The 12,309-nt window shown below is 32.4% G+C and overlaps 1 protein-coding gene across 1 annotated transcript; it reads left to right on the top strand.

The window, feature by feature from the left end:
* The first annotated feature begins 1,900 nt into the window (after window positions 1-1,900).
* Window positions 1,901-5,906, top strand: LOC114409067 (26S proteasome non-ATPase regulatory subunit 11 homolog). The gene is made up of 2 exons (XM_028372360.1): window positions 1,901-2,052; window positions 4,385-5,906. The coding sequence occupies exon 2, from the start codon at window positions 4,406-4,408 to the stop codon at window positions 5,672-5,674; it is 1,269 nt and encodes a 422-aa protein (XP_028228161.1). The 5' UTR covers window positions 1,901-2,052; window positions 4,385-4,405; the 3' UTR covers window positions 5,675-5,906.
* The last annotated feature ends 6,403 nt before the right edge of the window (window positions 5,907-12,309 follow it).

Genomic DNA, 12,309 nt, shown 5'->3' on the forward strand with positions numbered 1-12,309 from the left:
AACTGGTCTTGGCAATTTGGGCCTATTCACTACCGCAGGCCCACTTCTTTTGTCTATTTCATACAACCCACTTGAGTTGGGTCCTAACCCCACATCCCAATCATGTCTCTCAATTGCAATCGTATCAAATTTACTGTACTATTAATTATATTGGGACCATGTTTATTTGCATTTAATATAGGTTGATGTGAATGGTCATATTGTTGCTCCACTCCACAAGTATCTAAATTCAAGCAACGGTGGATTCTTCGGGGATAATATCAAATGAAACTTCTCCAAGTTCCTTGTTCATAAGAGGGGAATGTTGTTGATCGCTATATATGCACCCACAACTTCTCCTCTGAGCATTGAGGTATATATGTTTCCAGTTAACTATAAAATAAAGCATTTTTCCAAATTTTCCAATTTTACACATAAGATTGGTTCGTATCACATCTTAGTTTCATGTCTTAATATTGTAGTAATGGTTTAACTCTTATTACAGATATGGCGACTGATAACACATGCAAATGCTAAGAGCAAGAGTGAGAAGTCTCCTCCTCCTCATGAAGATGGAACTCTAGCTAGGCTATCCTTTGGGTTCATCACATGACATGGATCCAATTTTTTGTCCTCCTCATTTTCCATTCAGTTCCACACACTTGTCATATCCTAAACCAAGAAGAAAAAAGAACATGGTAGGGAATGGGCACATACAGTCAAAGAAGGACTCTTATAGATAGAAAGTGTCAAGACTCAAGAGAATAAAAAAACTAATTAAAGAATCGCAAAATAACACCGATTATTTTTCACAAGCATTGGTGTTTGGTGAAGCTGCAAAAATGCTGCTGATTCTGTGTCTTACTTCTAGTTGGTAAAGCCATTGACACCAGAGAGGTAGAAGATATTTTATCTTTCTCAATGATCAAAGGTTTATTCTCTATCTTGTATTACAATCACACATAATTTTCCTCCTTTCAACCTCTGCTTTAATCATGTGAATTATGCAGAATTTTAAACAGACTTTTCCTGTTTTGAATCTTTTGATTTTTTTTTAGGCTTTGTTATATAATGTCCAGTTCAATATTCAACTTCTAGTCGGTTATGTTTATGTTATAGAATTTCTTTTGCTTTAATATATTTTAGTCCTTTTAATTTATTCATTTTGCTTTTTTGTCCCTGTAAAATTATTGTAGTTATTTTGATATTTAAAAACATCTTTTTTTGTTTTTTACCCATACCTAACATATGTTGTCCATAAGGATAAAAATGATAAAAAATAAATTTATGAGGATAAAAAAACAAAATATTCAAATCATATATACTAAAATTACCAAAATAATTTTGAGACTAAAAAAAATACATAATTTATAGTGCCTATTTATGAAGGAGTTATGTTAAACGTAACCAGCATTAAAGTGAAAGTATCACCTGAGTTGCTTTAGAATTTTTGCATAAAAACACAAGAATTCTCCATTGAGCCGAGTTTGAATGTATTTTCAAACACACCTATAGTACTTAAGGGATGAGAAATATAGATCAATCCCAATTCAGTGATGAACTAGGTGAAAATTTTGGGAAGTAATCTTTTTGTGAATAGATTTCAACCGATTGATCAATAAAACTCTAGAAGCAATGGTCCAAACTTGAGGTATGGGTAGCAAATTACTAATGTATATCCATTTATTTTAAATTAATATTAGTGTAGCGCACATGTTATCAAACTAGTGGTTTATAATTGGACTGAAACTTTGAAAATTTTATTTAATTAAGTTCATATTTTAAAAAATAAAAATAATATAAAACTTTAAATAAATATAAACAGGAAAAAAATCTAACTTGACTCTCTTTTTTTTTTTTAATATTCTGGGCTTTGTAGAGCCCGATTGCTCACTTTGAAACGGTGCGTTTAAACTTTTAAATTGACAATGCTTCTGCGTCGTCGTTTTTTACTCCTCTTCTCTTTGTTAGGGTTTGCACGGTTCCATTTTTTCCCAAACTATACGGCACAGCATCGAAATTTCCCTATACTTGCTTCCGCAAGGAAAGAATTCTACAGTACTCGCCGATAAGGTAACGGTGTTCGTTCCTTGATGCCCTCTTTTTTCCTTTTCCAGATTTGATTTTAACATTTGATTGCTTTCAATTACCACTCCTTGATCTTCCGTGTGCTGTGTTTTGAACATGAAATTGTGTATGCTGTTACGTAGCAGAGTTTTATGCTTTTGTGTGTACGAGTTAGGTTCTCTATTCGTCTACGTGGTTGCTTCAAACTGTTTAATTATCTATTTATTCGGTAGATTAACTTGCAATTTCTTTATCGAGGTTTTGAAGTTAATTTTGTTGTTCGTCATGGACTCGTGGTTGCTTCAAACTGCTTTTGAAGTCAATTATCTATTCTCTATTCTTGTGAATTCCAATAGATGGGATTTGGATGCTTTCGTGTGAGATTTTCATAAGATTGATAAGGTCAGGAGGAGAGAGATGTCCACAAAAATCTGTGTAGGATGAAGTTTATGGAGCCTTCTGTGAGGATGTGTCTCCTCAGGATCTTGTGTCTACTTCTGTGTTCACTTGAGTAAAAAATAAAATAAATTCAAAATGGGAGGACGTAGATTACGAAGGCCCCCTTTTGATAATTAATTTCTTCACACTAGACCATAAGCTTGTTTGCATCGGTTATTGCATGCAGGCTACGAAGGCCCCCTTTTGATAATTCATTTCTTCATAGTTTTTTTTTTCTTGGGAGGAGAGGGGGTTGTTGAGGAGAGGTGGTTGGAGACATCAATGGGACATGAGAATTAATCTTGGCAATTTAAAGTGACGGGAGACAATAGTCTTCATTTTTTATAAAAAAAATGATAATGTTCTTTGTCTGTTGTAGAGAGTGTAGTCTCATTTATATTTTTAGTGATTATGGTTTTCAATGATTTCTTCCTCCATGGAAGAATGACTTAGAGCTTCTTGGAAGCGCTAAGATTTTTGTTGATAATGATGCCATGGTGTCTTTTGGGGCGAAAGTGGCTTGCTTTTGCATATTTTAACCATTGTTTTTATCACAGTTGGTCAATGAGCTTGTAGTTGTAAGAGGCACAGGGATCATGCTGCCATATTTAGATAAAATAACATAGGAATCACTACAGGGGGAGCAACTCGATAATGAACTCTGAAACCTCCCACTACACTACATTTTTGGGGCAAGGCAAAGTCATTTTGATTATTATTATTTTTTTTAAAATCAAGACCGATTGTTTCATTCCGATATAATCTAAGGCTCTTTTCATCCACCATCAAGCTTTTTATTCCTTTCTCATAATTTCTTCCTTAGGTGATGACAAATCTCTCTTCTTCAATATTGATTTTTGTGAGTTGTTAAATTTGGGCTATCATGAAGTATATATTTTTTGTTTTATGATGATTTTTCGCAATATATGAATTTCTTTTCATTTCTTCTAGTGCATTTAATAAACTTTATTATTTCTGATACTGCCATTGGCCAACCCCACCTAGCAGGAAAAGACTTTTGTAGTTGGTTGTTGTATTTCAAAAGTTACTGTGTTGTGCTACATTATTTGCCGCAATGTCGCTTGTGGTGCTATGATCTGTCTTTGGGGCATGTCTGTAGTGGTTGCCAATGCTACACTGTATATGCCATTGACAACTGATAGGGATCTGTCTGGATCCAACTACCCTAGTGGACCAGGATTTGTTTAACCCAGGGGCTACTATAGCTGGGTCAATTACTGAAAAATCCCTGCAACTCAAAGGCCCAAGAAGGGGATTGGGGGGCGTGGAGTTAGTTTGAGGAGAGAGGGAATAGGTCTGTGTATTAAATAGTGGAATTGAAGAGTAAGGAGGGCCTCTGTATACTTTTAACTTTCTAGCTTGAAGCTTAGGGAAATTCTTCCTTCCGACTGGGAGCAAGTGTTGTTCTTACTATTTCAGCACACTATTTTGGTATCTTCCTATTTTTCTCAACAAAATAATACAATCTCTTCTCCTAATTTTCATTCTGTGCATAATCTCACTGTAGATAGGAGTACTTCCAACAACAATGAAGACCAAAAGACATCTATTTAATCACTGTGACCAATTTGAATAGCAGTGAGGGTTGGCAAAGTTTTAAACAACTCAACAAGTCTTAATGCAGAAACTTAAAACATTCCAAACCCGTAAAATTAAAACCTATTAGGTCTGCCATCCCTTGTCCTTTCACCTGATCATTTTTTTCCCTTTCTCTGGGAAAGAAGTCTCCCTTATCTATTTATCTTACTGGTGTCCAATTTTTAATGAGGGAAAAGCAACCACAAAATGAGATAATAATTTCCACTCACCCATTGATTGATAGTAATGCAAAGTTTCTAGTTTTAAATGCTCATCTGCATTTACAAATGTTTCCTTGCAGGGGTTTTCCAAAGCAGGAGCAATGTCTTCCTCTTATCTTCCTGCCACAACTGAGTCACTTGCTCTGGCAAATGAGGCCAAAGACCCATCTGAGGCCATCTCCATTCTTTATCGGGTACTTGATGATCCTTCTTCTTCACCAGATGCTTTGCGTATGAAAGAGCAAGCAATCACAAACCTCACTAAGCTTCTCACTGATGAAAATAGGGGAGAGGATCTGTGCAGCCTTCTCACTCAGTTGAGGCCATTCTTCTCCTTGATACCTAAGGCAAAAACTGCAAAGATTGTTAGGGGAATAATTGACTCAGTTGCTAAAATACCAGGGACATCTGATCTACAAATTGCACTCTGCAAAGAAATGGTGCTATGGACTCGTGCTGAAAAGCGGACCTTTCTGAGACAGCGAGTTGAGGCAAGGCTTGCAGCACTTCTGATGGAAAGTAAGGAGTATTCAGAAGCTTTGACTCTTCTTTCTGGCTTGGTCAAAGAAGTTAGGAGATTAGATGACAAGCTTCTTCTTGTGGATATAGATTTGCTGGAAAGCAAGCTGCATTTCTCATTAAGAAACCTTCCAAAGGCAAAAGCTGCACTCACGGCTGCAAGAACAGCTGCAAATGCTATTTATGTGCCCCCAGCTCAACAAGGTGCCATAGATCTGCAGAGTGGAATACTTCATGCTGAAGAAAAGGATTATAAAACTGCTTATAGTTATTTCTTTGAAGCTTTTGAATCATTCAATGCTCTTGATGACCCCAAGGCTGTTTTTAGCCTGAAATATATGTTGCTGTGTAAGATCATGGTGAATCAAGCTGATGACGTAGGAGGAATTATTTCTTCTAAAGCAGGCCTGCAATATCTTGGCCCTGACTTGGATGCTATGAAAGCTGTTGCTGATGCACATTCTAAGCGGTCCCTTAAGTTGTTTGAAATTGCTTTGAGGGACTACAAGGCACAGTTGGAGGAAGACCCAATTGTACACAGGCACCTTTCATCCTTGTACGATACCCTTATGGAGCAGAATCTTTGCAGATTGATCGAGCCTTTCTCAAGGGTTGAGATTGCACATATTGCTGAACTTATTGAACTTCCCACCGATCATGTGGAGCGGAAGTTGTCTCAGATGATTTTGGACAAGAAGTTTGCTGGAACATTGGATCAAGGTGCTGGATGCCTTGTCATATTCGACGATCCCAAGACTGATGCTATATATCCTGCTACTCTAGAGACCATTTCCAATGTTGGGAAAGTCGTGGACAGTCTTTATGTTAGGTCTGCCAAGATAATGGCATGAGCACTCTGGTTATTTTACTCCGATGTCACGTTGCTTGTTGTTGCTGTTGTTTTCTTCTTAATTGTGACTAGCTTATCATCTGTTTTTATCTATTTTTATTTTTGTTGAACTCAATTGTGGTAAATCTCTTCCGGTGGCTTTGAACATTTAAATGTTTTGGTGGTCAATGCCACTTGTCTAACCTTGGTATCATAAAAATACATGTGTGCTGCAAGATTATCTGGTCTTTTAACAGTTTGGACTGGGAGAATTGTTAAAATCTTTAGGCATTAAGCAGGTATATTATGTTGATGTGACTTGGGTTAGTTTCGTGCAACTGAAGTAAATATACCATTAGGTTTGGAGATTTGCTTTGTTCGCAGATAATACGTTCGAAAATATCGAGAGAAATTATTGTCCTTTCCTAATTAGTTGAGTAATTTGCTAGAATAACCTTACAAGTTACTATAGGGGATATTTCAATTGTGAATGAACTTTATCGGAGGCACTATTCCATTAAATTCTTCAATTACCTACTTCTCTGTTACGCTAGTTTTGAAAACATGCTATAAATCTATTTATTGAAATTATTTAATCACATGATAAATAGTGGGCCTTTCCTGATTAATGTGTGACCCGGTCCTTAGAAAATCATATTGAATAAATCTGCTCTCTGCCTAACCAACATAGATGGGTTATTACTTCATGCAGTTCTTTTTGTATTCTAAAATGATCAATCCAAAAGGTAAAATTATATTCCGGAGTTCACTTCGTTTTTGGCTTTTGGAATAATCAATCCAGAAGATAAAAAAAATATTCCGGAAAAGAGTACATGAAGTAACTTGGGAAGTGCAGGAAGCAACAGCCACAAAGATGCCGTCTTCTTGGTTGTGAGTCATCACCCACATTTACCTGTTGTGAATTATCTAAAATGTACTTGTTTGCAGAACACATGCTGCCGTTGAACCATACTTGTTCATTGTTGCTCAAGCAAGGAAGGAAAAAAAAAAGGATAAACAAGGAATAATTATTTACACTATGTCTATAGATTATTAATATAATTATTCATTTTAAAAACTAAAATAGAATTACTTTTTCGTTCCATTGTCGTGAAGGATAGCAAACCACTAAATTGGACCGTGAGATTGACGGAAGAGCCTATATGGGCTATATAGGTTTGGGCCTGGCCTTGGTTTTTCTTCAAACAACTTTAACTACGCTTACATTTCCATTTTAGGCTCGGGATTTTATAACTTTTGATTTGGTCTCTAGTAAAATTACAATTAGGTTGCATGTAACAGTTAATAATGATTGGCTGATTTGTTTTATAATTGATTAGTTGGCCTCAAGACTGATTAATTTTACCACAGATTGATCAAGAAATCCTAAAGCCTAAAATGACCAATCTTACAATCAATTGACCAAATTGTGTTAAATCATTATATGCAATTTATGTGACGATTTTGCATGAGAGGCTAGAAAGCAAACTGAAAAACATCTGTATTATATAATTTATTTGGATATTTATTATTGCTATAGTATGTATGTAGCATTTCTCTCTTTATAATTGATTTTTTTTACTGCATATAATTGGTACCTCATCAGTCAGCTCCGGTGGTTGATGTTGCTTAAGCTCCATCTTTTCAATTAAAAAACTACTATTTGGCAAAGAAATTAGCTTTTAGCCTTCATTGTTAATATCTCTATCAATTAGGTTATATTGTTGATATAATAATTTTTTAAGAGTTTAATGACTGAAATAGTTTTATGTTATTATTTAATCATAAATCATGGTTGGTATAACTTTTAAATAATTATTGGGAAAGTCAACAAATTTATCATAAATGATAGTATAAATATCAATGCATAATTATTTTTCTCATTTTTTGATATTTTCTTTCAATATTATTTTTCTCTTTATCTACTTTCAGTTCATTGGATCATCTTCTCTCACTTCTCTCTCTTCTCTTTCTATTTCTCTTTATTATACCGTTTTTTTTTCCAACAAAATTATATAAATACAATTTTCTACCAATTAAGAAACTTGAATTGGCATCATTAATAAGAAGTTGGTTTAAGCTCAGTGGAAAAATAAATTTGGCAATTTAATCGAAAGATTTTTTTCTTAAAAAAAATATGTAAATTAATATCATTTTTAAAAAAAAATAAAAATTAACGAACTTTAAATATTTGTAAGTGGAGCAAGTGTGTGTCCCACCCAGCGCATTGTGTTAACAATAACGCTGTTCATATGACGCCCAACACTTCTAACTTCTAAGATATTTCTCAGCAGTATCATGATCAGTGATACCATTCTTTATTTTCTCTCAACTTTAACTTATGTAAAAAGAACAATAAATACTAGTAAAAGTATACCATAATTTCATCACTAAACCAATCATTCACTCGTTTTAAAAAAATTAACAATCATTTTTGTTCTTTATAATTGCAATAACTTTTTTTTTAATTACTATAGTTTAAAATATCTTATTTAGATTCTTATAATTATACATGATTTTTTACTTCTTTTTTTTAATCATTATCTAAAATCGTTTAATGCTATTATATGCAAATGTTTTAAAACCACTGCAAAATTGAAACTGTCTTAACTTTTTTTTTAGTAGTTTTTTGTTTTAATTTTTTAATAGTTTTACAAAAGATCTGGATATAACAACCTTAACCAATTTTAGACGGTGAGAACTAAGAGGGTTAAGAAATCATAACTATAAAGATGAAATAAGATATCTTAAATTATAGAGAATAAAAAAAAGTTTTTTTTTTTTTACAAATATAGGACTAAAAGATAATTAAACCAGAAAGAAAAAAAAAATCAAAGATAAGGATGCTGTGATTAAAGTTGGGCTAAGGCAAAATATATACTTACCCAATAGGCAAGCGTGTGTGACGTGCCCTATCTGAGGGACAGACAGAGCAGAGAGGCATTATGAATGCTAAGAATATGTAATATGAATGAATGAATGAATATGACAACTAAAAACGAACAAGTGCAGAATGCATTCCTATTAGTCTCCAATTCATTGCCCCCTGATTTGTCCCCGTCAGATACAACAATACACACACTTGCATAAACTATTTCGTGGTGGTTTTAACGTGTCTGGAAGGTCACTGGGTCATTCGTTTTTACACAATTAAGTAATGCATGATCATAACAGGAAAAAAGGAAAGTTACAAATAAACAAATATTGCAAAGCTAGCTAGGTATAGTAACCTTTAAAACTGAGAAAGTGAGGGGTTAACCTGCTTTTCTAACACCACCCCATAAAGCATGTATGTATCTTACTATGTTACTAACTTATTTTCCTTTGGGTCGGTGCTTGTCCCCATCAAACTCCATTACTTCAACCACAACTACTTCCTCCTTAAGAAACCCACTTTTATTTGCTCAATTGCCCCTAAGTTAACGCCTTTGAAGAAACACCCCACCCAACCCCCTTCCCACTTTTTTTTTCTTACTTTTAATTTGCCAATACTTATTGGAAAAGTCACGTCAAGGCATTGAAATGACTTTAATGCTTTTCTAAAAGTAAAGTTCCAGTGGCTTTTGTTGGTTTTGGACCGCATTTTATTGGGTGAATACTGTATTAAGTGGCACAAACACTTTTACCAGATTTTTATCTATTTTATTTGAGTTATATTATTTAAAGTTTAGTAGATATATATTGTTAGTGTATATTATGATAGGATGATGATGTAAAAAAAATTGTTATTATATATATATATATATTATTTATATCATTTAAATATATATGATGCTTTATAATATTATATTTTTCTCTTTTTAGTCTATTTCTACTGTATAATTGTTTTTCAGAAGATGTATATAAAAATACTATTTCTCTTCATTTTTAGTTTACCACTCTTTGAATTTTTTTTTGAAAGGCCAACTGTTAAATATTATTATCACCAGCTCATAGCAAAAGTCCGCAGAATACAAAATAAAAAGCAGTAAAAGCTAACAATAAATCAACTCCAGCCGAACAGATAGAGAAAAAAAAAAAAAAACGATACCAATCTTTGATTTCATTTGTTCTTTTGTAATCGAGAAGGTGAACTTTTAATTTGTGTGATTGAAATTGTGACTGCCAACTGTGGTAAACATTGTTTAACTCTTCTGCTTCCGTAACTGATGACACCAATTACTTCATTAATTATTGCTTTATGAATAGACATGTTTTGTATCCGCAGAAGAAAACAAAGAACGAAAAATTATGATGCGCTTGCTTTTGTATCTTCGTACCCTACTACTTTTTCGTGGATTGCGATTTCATCTTTATTCTATAAATATAACTTTATCATGTAGACAAAAATACTATTTGATAATAATTGAAACTAAGTTTTGTAGATTTAATTGAAATGTATTAACTGTAAAAAAAATGGTTTAACACATATTTTGATCTATGGGTAGTGCAGTTTTAATTAAGTGTTTATACACAAAAATTTATTAAATAAATCTGTATGCGTGCAAATGTTACATGTTTAGTCCTACCTTGATGATGTTATCTCTAACAATCTTGCATGGACCATTAATCCCATTATGCATTCTTAATTTGGTCATTATACTTTAAAACACTATCAAATTAATTAATCCATATACGTGCAAATGCTACTTGTTTAGTCTCTATACTTAAAATAATAACCCCACCTTATGTAAAATATGTAACAAGGAATTTTAATAAATATTTCAAAGGTAAAAAAGAATTAAATATGAAAAGTTAGAAGTTAGTTATTTAAAGTTGTTACTTGTGAAGCAGTATCTCAAAAAACACTATAAGTTGCTAACAAAAACTTATTTATCAAAGACTATTACTATTTTCAAAAAAAAAAGTTTTTTAGGTAGTGAAGAAATGTAGAAGCTAATTGAAAAAGCTAGCTAAACATACACAAAGAATGCAAAACAAAAGTAAACATGCTTGAAACTTAAAGTGTGCAAGAAACTTAAATTTTGGAATCAAATAAAGTTAACAGGAACTTAAAGAATAATTACATGAAAAAATAAAAGGAAAAGTAAATAACTTGAAATACAAAATGAGACTCAAATTTAAAGGAAAATGGAGTAGAAGAATAAGAAGAAGAAATGTTATCAAATAGTAAAAAATCGAAAATGTGAAGAACTCAATATAAAAGTGGAACTTAAAAGGAAAAAAAAAAGGGGAAGTTGAAGAGAATAACAAATTAAAGTAAAGGACCAGGGGGGAAAAATCGAAAGCAATATATATAAAATTGCGGGAATGTAAAAGATTTTGAATTAAAATTGGTTGAAAATGACTAACTAGGATCATGACATTTGTCTTGATCCATGTGACTGATCCTTCTAACTTAGAGTACTCAAACCCCGTCCTTAAAGTCGCCTCTTTCATATCTTATTGTTTTTTGTTTTCATACTTGGCCATTTGGCCTTAATTAAATATAGATGTTGAATTGAATCTTCCTCAAAATCTTGAACATTTCCTCAATATGATTCAAATCAACTCCAATATTCAGGTTATGGAATTTTAAAAAATTGAAATATGGCTAATCAAAATGTAGTTTCCAACACTTGAAAAAATTCCAAGTAGACACTAACATTTTCTTACACATGGTTTTTTAATTTGATTTAAGGATAATAAATATCGTACTCCTTGTTCTTTTTATAAGTGTGTTATAATTTGACTTTAAGTTCAATAGTATAATGATCTTTTAGGTCTAAGTATTGGACGGACTGAACAAAGTCATAAGTGTTAACTAAAATCAACTACTGTAATAAGAATACTAATGTACACTTCGTTAATAATAGATCACACATTGGTAAGGAGTAAAACTCCAATATCACTACACGTAAATAGATATCATTACTCATAAGAGGCCTTTGGCCATGTTTTAGATAATCTAACGTATAGTTGATTCTTATATATACCACTAATGTAACAAATAATAATTTAATATACATTGTCAATGAGGTGAAATTCATACCAACTTAGTGTCAAAGTATTCTTGCAAGTATAATCCATATTTTATAATGTCTCAATCGCATGGTAACATGAGTAAATTCACAAGAACTATGACCGTATTCGTTGAAATACATCAAAATCAATACTCATTAAGAGCTTAAACATAATCACTTGTCCACCTCGAACACTATATACATTATATCTTAGACACATTGTCATAATTCATCTCAAACAAATCAATAAAAATAGTTTTTGAAGTTTTTTTTTTTTTATATGAAACCACCTCCAAATTGTTTACTACATTAACTTTTTATGCCCTTAATTATTTAACGATTTTTCCCCATCGATAACTATAAATCCCATAAATCAATTTCTTGGACCCTCCATCATAAGGATACGAGAATATCATTGAATGAAACCACTTATTAGATTGACTTTCCTTTTCCTATACAATGTAAAGGTTTATCACTTAAGTGCAAATCCATTAATTAATTAAGTAAAAATAGATTAGCAGATTAAGGCCCAATAATTTTAGGGATAATCCCAAAATAAGTATTACATCTTGTTCTATATATAAGATCTTTGTGTACTTGCTTCACAAAATTAAAAATTTAGTTAATGACTTAAATTTGTCAATTATTTTTATGTTTTTTTTTTCAAAGATTAGCCTCTATGGTTAATTAATATTTTTTCACCTAATTAATTAAT

This window comes from Glycine soja, chromosome 4 (assembly GCF_004193775.1).
Source record: "Glycine soja cultivar W05 chromosome 4, ASM419377v2, whole genome shotgun sequence".
Taxonomy (NCBI): Eukaryota; Viridiplantae; Streptophyta; class Magnoliopsida; order Fabales; family Fabaceae; genus Glycine; species Glycine soja.